General features: G+C 35.4%; 1 protein-coding gene across 3 annotated transcripts in view; it reads left to right on the top strand.

Annotated features, from left to right (window-relative positions):
- The window catches only part of Mdga2 (MAM domain containing glycosylphosphatidylinositol anchor 2), a 765,137-nt gene that overhangs the window by 464,862 nt on the left and 284,837 nt on the right, over nucleotides 1–15,438 (top strand). For all 3 annotated transcript variants that reach the window (XM_005376849.2, XM_013510341.1, XM_013510342.1), the window contains one exon: nucleotides 6,008–6,204. In XM_005376849.2, coding sequence (XP_005376906.1) covers nucleotides 6,008–6,204 — 197 coding nt within the window. The remainder of the gene's footprint in view (nucleotides 1–6,007; nucleotides 6,205–15,438) is intronic.

Below are 15,438 nucleotides of genomic sequence, written 5' to 3' on the forward strand. Positions count from 1 at the left end.
ATGCATAATATCATCAAAGCTATATATGTAAATATTGACTATTAAATGAAGAAATCTGATGTTCCTTGAAATAGATATCAAGACTGAAGAAAATCGTAGGTGGGTAAAATTGTGCAGCTAGTACGCTGTCTAAATCCTGGGTGTGTTAGAAGATATGAGCTTATCAAATTGCTCTTATGAAATTGCTTTTATCCAGAAAAATCCACCTTATGCAGGGTTGAGTCTCTCTTCCTGAGAAGAAATCCTATTTAGTAATATATTGATGTCCTTTGAAAGAAAGTTCTGTAGAATTCTGAAGTGTTCTCAATTCAGGTGCTCTGCCCAGTTTGTGTGGGGCCTTTGTAGTAATGCCTCACAGTTTAATTCCTTTCAATATTGCTTTGTGTTTTGTTTTGTACACAAGCATAGCATTTGACCCTGAGGATAATACTCAATTTCTTTTCTAAATGCATGTGTTCATGAAAGAATCAGATTTCCCAAGAGCCCATCCTAGATAGTCTGAGGAACTTGCTTGGAAAATAGAATTGTAGAGATGCAGCCAGCTAAGCAGCTGACTTGTATAGAGGCCTCCTTTGTTGATAGGTGGAGCACCCAAAGCCCTTGAATATTATACCAGTGCATTCTTAAAACCTTCACCTACAGTGAAAAAGGACAGGGGCAAGGGCAAAGATGTGCGCTGAGAGTTCAATATCTCAAGCTTCCTAGGAATTTCGGGGAAAAGTCATAACCAAAAGAACAAAGGAATCAGTTTCTTCCGAGTTCCATTTACACAGTGGACAAAAAGATGAAAGGATGAGTGTAGTTAATCATTATTTGAGGGTGATAGATCAGAATAAGAACTCTTTAGAAAAATGTAACAAGACATTTAAAAGTGTGACAGAGATTCAGGAAACTTGTTTCCTCACCTAATCCGGAGTCTGAACCCTAGATGAGGAAAATAGAATCCTGTCTTGAGGAATGGGATATCTATGGGTTTATGAATTCAAAATCTTGAAATTTTAGATCTCCCTAAACTTTCTGGACCTACGGAAAGGCGTGTTCCTCCCAATCAGAGGATGTCCTTTCTCTCTTGCTTTAAATAATACAGAAATATTTTCCCTTTGAGCTAACACATATCCTCAGGACATGATCTCCACCTCCATGCTGGCCACTGGGTCAACACAAAGAGCTGAGAGATAACACTTTGAGACAATGGAATTGTTAGGTCTGAAGTCTTGGTTGAGAAGGCCAGCAGATGCTAGCCAGTATTTATTGGTAGGAGTTAGTATAGTATATATGGAGCTGAATACTGGGCTGAGGGGTTAAATGGGATGGAAAATAAAACTGAAATAGATTGGGGATGAAGAATGTGATAAAGTAAGGAGAAGAATAAGAGTCTATATGGGAACACTTTAGCTTGATGCAAGATTTAATAGCTTTGACTTTTGGAAGTCTTACAAAGTAAGACTTTCCCCACTAATAAGGTATAAATGCCAGAACAGTGAGTAGACAATAAAAAAAAAAACCCAAGACTCAGTGATGAAGACATGCTAAAGTGAATATATCAGGTCAAGTCTAAAAATAGCTCATTTTCTTCTACATAAAGGCTGACTAAAGCCATTAGGACATCCTGAAGCAGGCATCCGTAGAAGCTCAGTGGTGACTTCTGTGGGCCATCTCTTGCAGGTCAGGCGATTATATTACAGAACTTAACTCTTGATACTAGTGACATTGACAGTGTCTCAGAATAATACAGACTCAGTGACAATGCTTAGTCTTCCTACATATCTTAATGAGCAGCTAGTTTGAGTGCATCCAAGAATCTACACAGATCTTTGGAGATAGTTAATAGAACATATCATTCCCAGGGACAGTCACCACAATACTGCAAACTCTACAGAACTAATGTAAGTCAAATATGCATGATCAAGAGATCGGACAAGGCCATCTAATAAAAATTCATGACTCTTCCCATTTCTAACTTGAGGCAATTTTTAGACCTTGAACTCATTCAGTGGAAGGAAACTAAATCCCTAGAAAGAATCTTGCAACACCCTTTTGAATACAGATGCTAAGGATGCTATAATTTCTTTGTGTAGGATTCTGCATCCGGTTATCTGTATAGACATCTACTACTGAAACATTTTGAGGACTGTCAACTTGGGGTCCAAGTTTACCCAGATATCCAGGATTCTTCAGTGGGCAAGATACCATAAAATTATCTTGTCATAACATATACCAGATCACCTAAAAATTCCAATTAATACAGTGATCAGGTGGTCTTTTGAAAAGGCAGCTGAGTCTTGTAGAAATAGCACCCAGTGAGGAGGAGATGTTATCCTCTAGGATGCAGTTTCATCCTAAATCAATGACCACTGTTATCTGATGTTTTCTTTTCTGTAAAATACATAGGTCTAAGAATCAAGTAGTGACCTCACTTACTACCATCTCATCCAGTGACCCACTTGGGGAATCTACACTTCTCTTCCCGTATCTCAGAGCTTTGCCAGTTTAGAGGCCTCGTTCCCAGAAAGGAAAATAGCTTTTATTAAGTGACACAGCAAGAGCCCCATTAACCTTTAAGCATGAATGCTATTCAGCTATTTAGTTTCCTGTATCAGGAAACAGCAGATAAAAGGAGTCACTATCCTGGCAGCCATAACTATCCTGGAAGTTCTGCAGGAGGCAGGGCTGTTACATCATGAGGCAGTAAAAAATGTGTTTGATACTTAGTTGATCCATGGGTCAGATTTTGGTGTTTTCTCATCCAGTTTTGTTGGTAAACAGGCCAGTGCATCAACTATGGCCTTAGAAGAGTATGGTGACCAAGATCTCAAATTTCTCAGTGATAAGTCTCTGCTAGCACCACTAGGGAAGTTACCTATCCTTTAACAAGCTATACTAGCCCACGGTACAAGGAATCTAGACTAGTAATGGTACAGGAAATAATGAATAGCATCCTATCACTAACCTTTTTGAAAATTTCCTGAGACAAGGAACCTAGCCAGAATTCTGGATTAGTTTTCCCCTGTAAAATTGTCATCTCTAGTAAGTAGATCTGAATGGATGATGTATTGCACCAACTTCATCCCCTCCTCCAGACCAAAGTATGCCTTCCTCTAGCAGCTGAGGCCCATCAGCTCATTTCCTTTCTACAGATTACCCTAAGCCAAATGAAACAAGGCTTTTCCAAAGTCATACACCTCGGTGAGAAGTAGCACAAACTGACTAGTGGCTTCCTGGCACAGGAGGGAGGTGTACGAAGGCTTAGACACCTTGCCCAAGCATAGGGCATCTCTGAGGGGACATCACAGCTCCCAAACTTCTCCAGAGCTACTGAGACCTATGTCACAAGTGCAGTTTAGTTCAGCCCTTCCCATACTTGATCCTTTTTCCTTCTCTGCATATTCATAATATACTTAGGAATTGTGGAACGTATAAAATACATTAAAAGTGATATATATATATACAAATATATATATAAACATATGCATACATGTACACAACTAGGTGTAACCCCCTGAAAGAAAATAACTTTTCTAGCCATGCCATTATTTTACTTGTGTAATCTTGTTGAGGCCTGTTAGTTTTTAATTCTAAAGAGAAGAAATTCACTTGAGAATTTCATGAAGAAGGAATTCCTAAATGTGTGAATCTGGTAGATATTGCAGCTGATAGAATGTTCAAGAAGCTTTGTCACAGAATGAGATTCTCATAAGGCCAGTGACCCAAAACTCACCCACCCCAGGGATGAGGAGGGTTAGCCAGTTGTTCAGATTCAGTCTATTTCTGACTAAGCCTGCTCACACCACCACCTAACAAGAAAAAAGCTAGGAATACATCAATAAATTGATGTTGGGAAGTGCAATACTATTAACTGTTCACCAGCCAGGGATTGACACCACTGTTATATCCGCCTGTTGATTACCGGCCACTTGTTCCATTCCTAAGCTTTTTGGTTTTAGAATTTTGTTTTTGCAGCCTTCTACAGGGTATATCTTCTGAAAAAGAAGACTAAGAGACATTAGATCTCACCAAGAAAATTACACTTTTTACAATAAGTTTGCAGTAACTTTTTTCAATTCATTGAAATTCAGTTAAACTCCTATAAGATTTATATATGAACAGCTAATCATTAAGTGAGTGAATATGTGATACATTTGAAAAATTTGTAAGGCTTTATAGTAATGATGCTAGCATCTCTAAATATTCCAGACTTATTAAGACCAAACAGCATATATATATCCTTGAAGAACTAATAGAGTGAATTTTAAATGAAAGTTCCTTAAACTTTACCCAAAAGCGGCAGTTGTTCTGTAAATTTGCACTACTAAAATTAGAGGCCTTTGAGGTAGCTGTGAAAAGAGTCTAATGTTGGAAGAAGAAAAAAGAACTTCAGAATGTTACAAAACTAGAAATCAAAGTAGGACTATCAAGCAATTCACATTAAAAATACTTTTAAAAGATGGGGAAATTCTCTACTTTGATTCCATAGGGCAACTATCACTTCACTAGTTTTTTTGGCTTTTTGTTATTTTCTGCATTAAAAGTAATCTTTTCTGAGGACCAATGCCTTTGAGTATACAGAGTGACATATCCTCACACTCTTCATTACTGTGTCTATATAACTGTAATAGCTTTTTTTCAGGCGTTCACGTAAAAGTGCTTGTCATGTGGAAGCATTTAATAACCTGAACAAATGGGCAATCACTTATTTATAATGAGAGTTGAGTGTGTTATGAACCTGTGAGACAATGATAGGAAGACGTGAAATCAGCAAAGGTTACTTAAATGAGACGTTCATAATGATAATAATATTATTAATAGTAATAATAGGTAACTATCATCAGTAATGATAGCTAACATTTGTTGAGCATTTACTATGTACCTAAGGCTATATGGCTTATCTTATTTCATCCTCAAATAGTCTGAATAATATGGTGCCAACACTAGTTTCATTTTACTGATAAGAGAATTTAAGATCCCAACAGTTAAATAACCTTTGATCATTACACAGCTAAAAGGGTGAAGGTGAAATTACAAGTGTTAAGATCACAAAGAATAAGTGTATACTAAATTTATAGTAGAACATGAGACAGAGCTTGCTGCTAAGGCCTGTACAGTTCTGAATTGCTTCTGCTCTTATGCTCTTAGAAATCCAGGACCCATTAGCCATGTTTTTCTGGGCCTGCTTGCATTTATATTAAAGTTTTACTGGAAGTTTTACCCAGGAGTATTCATCCTTCATTCATTTACGTACTGTCTTTAGTTATTTTTATACTGCCAAGATAGAGATGAATTTTTGACACAATAAGCATCTGACCAACAAGCCCAAAATATTTACAAATCAGTCTTTTCCCCCAAAATGCTAAATACTAAGGTGGATAATTCTTAAAATATACATAAAATGTCACATATTTTTAGTACTCAGCAATAGAAATATCAATGCTTTTTAATAGTGCCTTCTGTTAGCACATTTCAAGTTAGAAGTATAATCTAAGATGGAAAATCTTAGGTGAGAGTAAAATTTAACTCACTTCAAGATCATACTTTACTACAGTTAATTATAGACATAATTCTTTCATTTTTAAAATATATTGTGTATTAGTAAATGATAAGTACATTAAGAGAAAGGATCAGTTGGTTTACATGACCCTGATTTTTTCTGTCACTTTTTATTTCTCTGGCTCATCGTTCACTCTAAGGTCTTCCGAATGAGAGATTTGAACTTTGATCATTCTTATGAAGTTGTTGTGTATGGCTGTTGGCAAGGAGAATAAATATGCAAGGTCATTTGTTTCCTCTCAACAGATAGAGATCTGAGGGAATAGTTATTACATTTGTTCCTATCATTGCAACTTTCTTTGAGATTCAATCCAGTTAGTCCAACAACAACAGCAAAAAAATAAGCCTAGTCATAAGCAAAGCAATCAATAGAGAATATGCATCAGTTAGTGCTGTATGTGTAAAGCACTTTGAAAGCCATGCGACTCGTAACATTGACACTTGCTTATTTTATTTCTTCTAGATTTGGATGATCCAGTAGTAACTGTTCATCAAAGTATAGGTGAAGCTAAAGAACAGTTTTACTATGAGAGAACAGTGTTCCTCCGCTGTGTTGCCAACTCCAACCCACCTGTTCGGTACAGCTGGAGACGGGGCCAGGAGGTGTTACTGCAAGGATCTGATAAAGGAGTTGAGATTTATGAACCCTTCTTTACGCAGGTAAGTCTTAAAGCATAATATTTCCAACCCATTCTACAAGAATACTTTCCTAATTGAAGCAATATTATAGCTATTTAAAAACATAATTTTTCCAAATGTGGTCCTTTGAAAAACAGAATATGTTCAAATGAAAGACCTGAGGACTTAGCCATAAAGGGTGACCTTTCCTATGTGGTAAATGTAAAATATTATCTCTTGAAAGTATCTTTTAATTTAATATATTCTAGTTGGTATTTCTTTATCCATAGATTTATCCTATAAAGTACATAATTATACATTTAACTGATCAATTTGGTTTCTGTGGAAAATATTTCTTAAAGGAGTTGTTTTAATTTCTCGATATGCTGTGGTAAATGATTTTTAAGAGAACAAAGAAATCTGAAAATTATTTGGTTTTGGTTTTAGAAAAAAATCTGTCTTTAATTTTCTTTTTAAATTTTTTAATTAGTTTAGAAATAAAGCCTTAATTATGTTAAAAATGAAAGTTAATGAGTCATTGACTCAATAAGAAAAAAATTTTATGTGGAGTGAAGATATGACAAAAATATTATGGTATAATATATTGAGAATGGAGAATTGATTCTAGGGGTTGCCACTGAAATTTGTGGAAATATTTAAAAGATACTATAATAAAGCTTTTCTGAGCACAAATTTCAGTTAACAAAGAAATTTTAAAGTGAAAAAAATGTTATGTGGACAAATATTTAACAGAATTGTGAGCCGGGCACAGTGGCCAGGCCTGTAATCCCAGTACTTAGGAAGCTGAGGCAAGAGGATGGCCACAAATTCAAGGCCAATCCCAACTCTCTAGTGAGCGCAAGGACGGCCTGAACTCATAGTAAGACCATGTCTAAAGAAAAAAAAAGAAAAAGAATTATGACCATAACTTAAAATTAATGAAAATTATATAGACTACAAGATAAATAAGAATTTGACGATGTTGTGTATAGATTTGAGAAATGTGTCCATAACTAGACACAAAAAAACAAAACTTCATGTATTACAAACATTCTACTTCAACATTTTGATTATTATTACACTTTCAGGCATAAACTCTACAAAATAAAGTTATTCTGCTCTTGTGAATTTCCCAGGATCATATTCTTCATTATTAATCTTCATTATTAAATTATATAACAAACTGAGGCATGATCTCTTTCAGGTTAATTGCCAACACTGTATATTAACTATGGAAAAAACCCAATGGTGATACAGTAGCATCTCCACCCACAACATCTAGTTCTACATTACACCATGTATTATAAATTAAAATTATGTGTTTCCCAATTTTTTCAAAAGTGCACCACTTTGGCAGATTTTGACTTGCCAAAATATATACCTCTGAACCCAGGCTTCGTGCGGGTGTTAATCTCCAGGCTGTTTTGATACAGTGATGAAGCTTGTAGTCATCTGACCCTCTCCATTGCAGCCACCGAGACATCACCAATTGTCTGCTAGCAGGGAGGGCTGTGTTTTCCTCACACATTCTGCGCCATTGCAGTTCATTTTTCTACTTTCACTAAAATGATTTTTAGTTAAAATTGTTTTAAAAATCACAATCAAGTAAATGGTCACCTCATTACATATTGGAATCCTTCTATGGTCAATTAATTTTAAAATAGTAATATTAAAATTTAGAGAACATATTTCCCTACAGAATTCTTGCATCTGCAGGCAACCCTAAACACCTGTCAGTCCATAAGTATTACCTACCTGCAATTCTGTCTGATTACTTGGGATGAGCACATGGGTCTTACCCACCATTAGGGGAATATTGTATACTATCGAGAAAATTAAAGCTTTATTTTAAAGCTATTAAATAAGAAAAATAGAGCTTCTCATTCATTTATTCCTTTGAATTTTTCTCTCACTTTCATGCAAGGAATTGTCAGATACCATCCTATAAAAGTTCTTGAACTATTTTATAGGTTATTGATTATGCCTTTTAAGAATAACTTTTATTTTCTCTTGTTTCTTTGCCCTCTCATTTTTTTAAATGGAAAACAACTTTTTAAATTTGAACATTCTCACACCAATACCTCCTTTTATTGGCATATTAGTCTTTACCATGGTACATAACACAGATTTTCTCTACTTTTGGCTGTGCTAGTAACCATCACTTGGACAATCTAATTGATGCTCTTAAGAAATACTTGAGAAATAAATGTTTCTTGCAATTCTGTGTTCTGGATTATGTAGCTGTAGTTAATAATTGCCAGGATAATGAATTTCAGCTCTTCTATTCAGAAAAAAATTGCCTTTCATCAGTTATGTTAGTTATGTTTCTTACCTCTCTGAGTTGGTTATGCATTCGTTCTAAAGACCATGTTGGAACAGGAATTACTTTTAATATAATTTATATACCATGTATAGTTAATACTTTCATTAAATGTATTTTGTAGAGTAGACCAAACACAGATATCAACATATGGAAAATTTGATTCTTATCGCCATATATAACTTTGGCTTTTTCAAAGATAAGATCTTATTAATGATTTTTTCCACAGTGCACATGTCGATATACTTGATGGGCCTGATATTCACAAATTTCAACCATACAGCATGTGTCTTTCAGCACTTCTATAGACTATTGCAACGGGCTTCTAAATGGTTTATTACAGAAAACTCCAACTATCCAGATTGACTACTTAAAAGTGTAAATCTGATCCAATATTTTTTCCTGCTTTAAACTTTCATTTTATTACCCAGTGTTAAGGATAAAGCTAATACTATGGCTGCCCACATAATGTTCAACCTTACCCCACCTTGCTCTCTCTTACCCAGTTTTCCCTAGCTTACTTCAGTGTTGATCACACCATCCCTAGACAGACCCAAATCTTCTATCCCTAGGGCTTTATTTGGTTGATCTTTCACACAGTGCTTTTGCTTAAATAATGTGGAAGGAGTCTTAACAATAAGAACTTGTCCCCTCCGAAGGCCTTCCCATATAAGTCATGTATGAAGTAACATCCCTTCCCTTCCATAGATTTTTGTTTCTGATAACCAGCTTTATTTTTTCTCCAGAGTAAAATCATCAAATCATTTTATTTGTTGTTTGAACATGAGCTCACTAAATATAGCAACATATTCTGCCCTTTCAACTGGAACAGTGCCTGATTCATGTCTGAATGAATTCCTAGCTGCAGAATATTTAAAGTTAACTCCAATTTACTGATAACTCATGAGTCACTCTCACTCTGTCCTTTTCACTCACTAAAGAAACAGAGAAATGTGAATGAGGGTGATGTTATAAGCGAGTCCATTTTAATGTGCTTCCAGACTGCTACAAGTTTTATGTGGTTCTAATTTGTAAGGATATCATATTAGATTTCATTTCTCTCAATAGAAAATAAACCCATACCTACCTCTTAAAGTAATTTTACACAATTTTGTTGTAGAATTAAAAGCATGAATTATTTGTTTCACACAACAAATTTGTTTCAGATTTAAAATGCACTTTGTGTTGTATCTTTAAAATACCTCCAATAATTGAACTTTGTTTGCCTTGTAATGACTTTGTAATGAGATAGGAATGGCATATATTTTCCCTTTGTTTCTTATGCTGGTGTTTTTATATTTATATATATCTTATTCCTATATGTTATTGATTTCTTGAACTATTTTCCCATCAACTGCCATGCATAATCTATAAAGAAAAAATTTTCCATGTTAGTATTGTTTTAATTGGAGCATGGTTTAGTCCATTTCTTTTGCTACCATAGAGATAAACTGGGTAACTTATAAAGAAATTTATTTCTCACAGTTCTGGAAGCAGGGAAGTCCATTATTAAGGTGTCAGGGTCTGATGAGGCTCCTCTTGTCAGATCATAACATGTCAGGGAGCACAGAAGAAAGTTCATTTTATACTAAAGCCACTCTGGATGAACTTACCCATTTCTATGGCAACACATTAATCCATTCTTGGCAGAGCCTTGCTGGCCTCATCTCCTTTCAAAGGTCTCACCTGCTGTTGTGATTTGTGTCTGGATGTCCCTCCAAAGCCTCATGCAGTCATGAAAGCATGCTTTCACAGGGGGCTGAATCTGGAGTTTGTGATTATTTCATTGTCTAGTGCTGGGTTTATGGGTGTGAGTGCTACACCCACCCTAGGGTTGGTAGCCAGCATAGAATGTAAGGGACAGAAAGAGTCTTCTCTTGCACTCCTCTTTCTGCTCTTGTTGCTTTTGCTGTCTTCTGCCTCCTTCAGCTGTTGCCCCTCAGCCAGGCCACCCTGCCTTGGAGCCAGCTGATTGCGGTCTGAAACCTCCACAAACTGTGAGCTAAATAAACCTTTCCTTCCCTAACTTTGGTTGTCAAGTATTTTGTACCAGCAATGAGAAAAAGGTAGCTAACACACCTGACAATACCGTCACAGCAGCCATTAAATATCAGCATTTGCTTCAGAATGTACATGTAACCCATAACAGAGTACCTCAATAATTTATCTCTATAGAGTTATAATTCATGGCATCTGTGGTTTTATAATATAAATAAGATCCAGTTAAAACAACTGAGATCTACCACCTGCAAGATATGTGCAAATTTTTGACACAGATATGGAGGTTAATAACAGGCTCTTCTCTCCTAATTTTCTGGATATGTAAGGGAAAGTAATGGTAGACAGTGACTGTGATGCAAAATAAAAAAATGTTTTTCAAAACAGAGGTACGTAACAGTGCTGAACACATTTACATGGAAGCATTAGCATGGGCGAGTGGTAGAACAGGAAGACAACCTGTCCAGGGTTTCCTGGCTGTGACTGCTGGAACAGTGACAGTTATGTGTGGGAACCGTGTGCTCTGAAGCCAGAAGGTGTCCAGGAACTGCGCTGTGTTAGGGTTCTGATGGTGGATCACTTGGCTGCATAGTCTTTCCATGTCAGAAATTAAATTTCTTTGAACAATATTAGGTTCCCATTAATGATACTTTTTCATAAGAATGTCTTTGTTTTTGATTAAAAGCATTTCTAAACAATGAGAGATCTCTATTCTCCATGCCCATTCATAGTAGGTTAATAACTGTAACAATTTGAATTGAATATTTATTTCACATTCCCAGTGAGTGACAAATTCTTGTTTAATGCTTTTGTAGGTAATATTTCCAGAATAAAGTTGGTTTGTGTTCCTGAGACTGATATGAAATCATGAGCATATGACAAGTCTCAGAGGAATACTTATGCTATTTAGACCTCTACCCAGTACTGAAAGACATAGGCTAGAAGATATTGCAATCAAAATTAGAGCCACCAACAATGAATGATACTTTTGCTGATTTCTCAGCATCATAATAAACTTTAAATCAATATATTTTGAAAGTTCCCATTTCTTTTAAAAGTAACATGAAAATACTAACTGAGCTCATGCTCACAGTGCTGTTGACCTTGGTAAGGTCCACTTACTAACGGATGACATGCTTTCTTTTCATTTCTTTTATTTAAAAAATAGTTTTAGAAGTTTAAGTAGAGCTGTTGCAAATTATTTTGTAATTGTTCAGTAAGTGTCTAATTAAATTTTACAAATTGCATATTCACTTGCCATTTTCCTACAACTTTTGTAAGATGTTCATGACATCATCTTGTATATTGTAATTACATCAACTAATTATAAGACTGAACATATTTACATCAATTACATAATCAGTTATAATTAGGCTAATTAGAATAATTATACAATTAGACAATAATCAACTCAAAATTCTTTTTAACAAATCATAGAAATTCACATGCAAAGAGACTATCATCATCACAGAATATCAAACTCATGTGATCAACAAAATAAATTAATGTTATAAGGCATTTATAAATGGTGAAATCTAAATTAAAAATATAGCTACATATATACATCCATGCTATTTGATAGCATACATACACACACACATATTGGTAATTTTTTCTTATATGTTATGTGTATTTTTAAAAAAATATTCTTCACCATTGCATGAGTGAGGTGAATTAAGTAAGTGAAGTTCAGATTTTTTTATAATTCCTCCTGTAATTATTTACATTTTCAACAGATTTGTCAGCCCCATCCCCCTTATCATGGTATACAAATTCATCTTGTATGTGCTCTTGTAGCTTGATGCATTTTTGTTAACTCCATTTCTGACTACAAGAAATAATTATCTCTACTCAGCTAGAACAATTGTCCAACCCAATGATAGCTAAATGATTGGAAAATGATGGCTCTAGACATTTTTCATTACATTTTGTTTGCCTTTCTCATATGTTCATTTTGCTGTTCTGTTTTGAGAATTAACTAGGATATGTGTATGCAAAGCACTGTATTATAATAGCCATACTTATTTTTCTTTAAAGGGTAAGAATCATCTCAAAGGACAGAATACCTTCTTTAGAAGTGTTGAACCTTAATATTACAATCAAATTTATTATCTGTATTTTTGTTTAAAATAAATACTAACAGAATTCTTGACCACAAAACTCAAGTATACTGAACATTTGAAGCCTACATTTATTAGAGAAATAAATGGTCAAAGCTCCATTGCTATGGTTTAGATATACTTTACTGTTTTATATATTTTCCTTGAAGAGGAAGAAATTCTTCCAATCAGCATTCAACCAACATTACCTTATACCAAAACCAGATAAAGACACAAAATATGAAAAGGAACTCTAGAGAAATGTATATTTGATGAAATAGATGCAGAAATTCTCAAACAAACTTAATAACAGTATGTAAGAGCATATTAACAATGATAACGATCAAGGGTGATTCATCCCAGGATACAGTAATGGTTCACCATATACATGTCAATAATTGCAACACCACATCAGCTGAAAGACGAAGGAATCTCAACTGATGCCGAACAAGCATTTTAAAAGACTCAAAATATCTTCATGACTAAAACTATGAACAAAGTAGGTTAGGAATAAACAACAAAAATAAAGGTCCTATATACTAATCCCCAGCTCATATCACTGAGTGAGGGAAAGCTGAACATTTTGTGTCTAATCTCTGGAGCAATATAACAATGTTTAGTGTTCAGTGCTTTCATTGAATGTAGTACTGGAAATCTTAGCTGGAGTATTCTGCCAACAGATGGAAATAAAAGACAGCCAAGTTGAGTTGAAAAAAATTGAATTGTCAGAGATGGCAATGATAGTACACATATGAGAAACCTCAAAAACCTATGAGAAGTAAGTGAATTTGACATCATTGTAGGGTATAAAATCAACATAAAAAATCAGCAACATTTCTACATACCTACCTTACTTACTTTTCTCATTCTTGAGGCAAAATACCTGACTCCCAAAGTTAAACAGGAAAAGGTCTGAGTGGCCTTCACAAAGGACATTTTTTTAACTTCTGTTCAGATAGGAACAGAAATACTTCCTTTCAGTGAGTAGGGATTTTTTTAATGACAGAATACTGGAAAGACACCTTAAAATCATGGTAAAGCTAACTTAATGGATTAATGAGTTAAAGGGAAGAAGAGAGAACAAATAGTTTTGCTTAATGTACCTAGATTCTGAAGCAACAAACTGTGCCTAATCATTTGTAGAAACTTGGATGCAGCTGGAGACCACAATGATAAGTGAAATACACCAGACATACCAGTTTAAGCATCTCATATGAGATGCTATATGAGAAACTAAAAATGAAAAGGACAAAGTAAAAGATGGGTACGAAGAAATAGGGAGGTAGATCTTTTGCAAACGGGAAGAGGACCAAGGGATAGACAGAGCAGGGAAGGGGAGGATGGGAAAGGGTGAAAAAGGGATTAACGTGAGTTATGTGTGTGTACTAACTCCCCACAGAGGATAAAATCATGGTGTACTAACAAAAATTTAAAAATTAGAAATAATGAAATAAAATAGCCTTTGCTATAAGGAGCATTAGTCAGGATTTCAGAGCACAAAAACGAGTGATCCAGTGCCACTGGCTGCAGCGCAAGGACGGTTTATGTGGAGTCCTCTGTAGTTGAAAGCACGTTATGTTGCCCCCAGTGAATAATCAAGCAATATTTATTGAGTCAGTAGCTGCGCGGTATCATGCCTGTGGGATTCAAAAAGAAAGACTATTGACGGAGAGGGGGGAGTCATGAGTCAAAAGCACTGTTTTCACTGAACTGGGGGAAGGAAAGTAGTGAAGAGTGGAGGATGACGTGAATTCTGAGTTTGGGTGACAGGGAGAAGGAGGACGATTGTCCTTTAAGAAGTAACATATCTGCAAAGAAAACTGACTGCAGGGGGCAGGTCAGTGATGGAGTCCTTTGGGGAGCTCTGTGATCCATTTGCATCACAAGACCCTACTGGGAAAATGCTCATCAGATGGGTGTCAGCGTCAGGAAGATGCAAGAAGAGGAGAAGAGGTCGGGGTGCAGACCCAGATGTGTAAAGCCGTGCACAGAGAGATCCAGGGGCAAACCGGGAAGGACAAAAAAATCTAGGAACAAAAAAAAGACAAGCTAAATTTATTTTGTTAACAATGAAATGTGTGGACTTGAGGGGAGAGGGTATGTGATGCAGGGAAAATAAGAGTATACAAATGACTTTTAAAAAATTGATAACAGAAATTAGAATACCAGTATAGTTTTTTTTGTTTGTTTGTTTTTTTTTTTTTGGTCTTTTTGAGACAGGTTCTTGCTATGCAGTTCAAGTTGACTTTGAGCTCACTTTGTAGCCCAGGCTGGTCTTGAACTTGCAGTGGTCCTCTTGCCTCAGCCTCCCAAGTACTGGGATTGCAGCCTGGCGCCACCACATCTAACAAGTATAGATTAAGTGGTCAAGAAGGAAAAAAGGAAAAAGTGTGACAGCACAATCACTAACAAACATTACAACTAAAATGACTTGAAGAAGCTTGAAGGTCTAGAACCTACTACAATGTTACTGCTGATTTTGGCAGTGTGATTTTTTTTTTACTTTAAATAGAGAGCAGTTATCGGTTATGTAGACATAGGCGATAAATGATGGTATAATAATGCATCAGATTCCACCAGAAGTATATCAGTACAAGACTGCACACTTCAATTTGTAGAACAGAAAATGAACCAACCAACCAAAATATAGAAACCAACCAAAAATATCAAAATTATTATAAACTAATAACCTACACATGTGGCATTTTGAAACTAGCAAAAATAGCCTAAAATGTGAAAAAAGCAGAGAAATATGGACACATGAAAGGGAAGATGTATTGAATTTTAAAAGACATCATCATTAGTGATACTAATCAGTACAGTTTCAATGGATTGTTGAAAAATTAGTGTCTAGAAAAC

The sequence above is a fragment of the Chinchilla lanigera genome, unplaced genomic scaffold (genome assembly GCF_000276665.1).
Source record: "Chinchilla lanigera isolate Chin_1 unplaced genomic scaffold, ChiLan1.0 scaffold00008, whole genome shotgun sequence".
Classification (NCBI taxonomy): domain Eukaryota; kingdom Metazoa; phylum Chordata; class Mammalia; order Rodentia; family Chinchillidae; genus Chinchilla; species Chinchilla lanigera.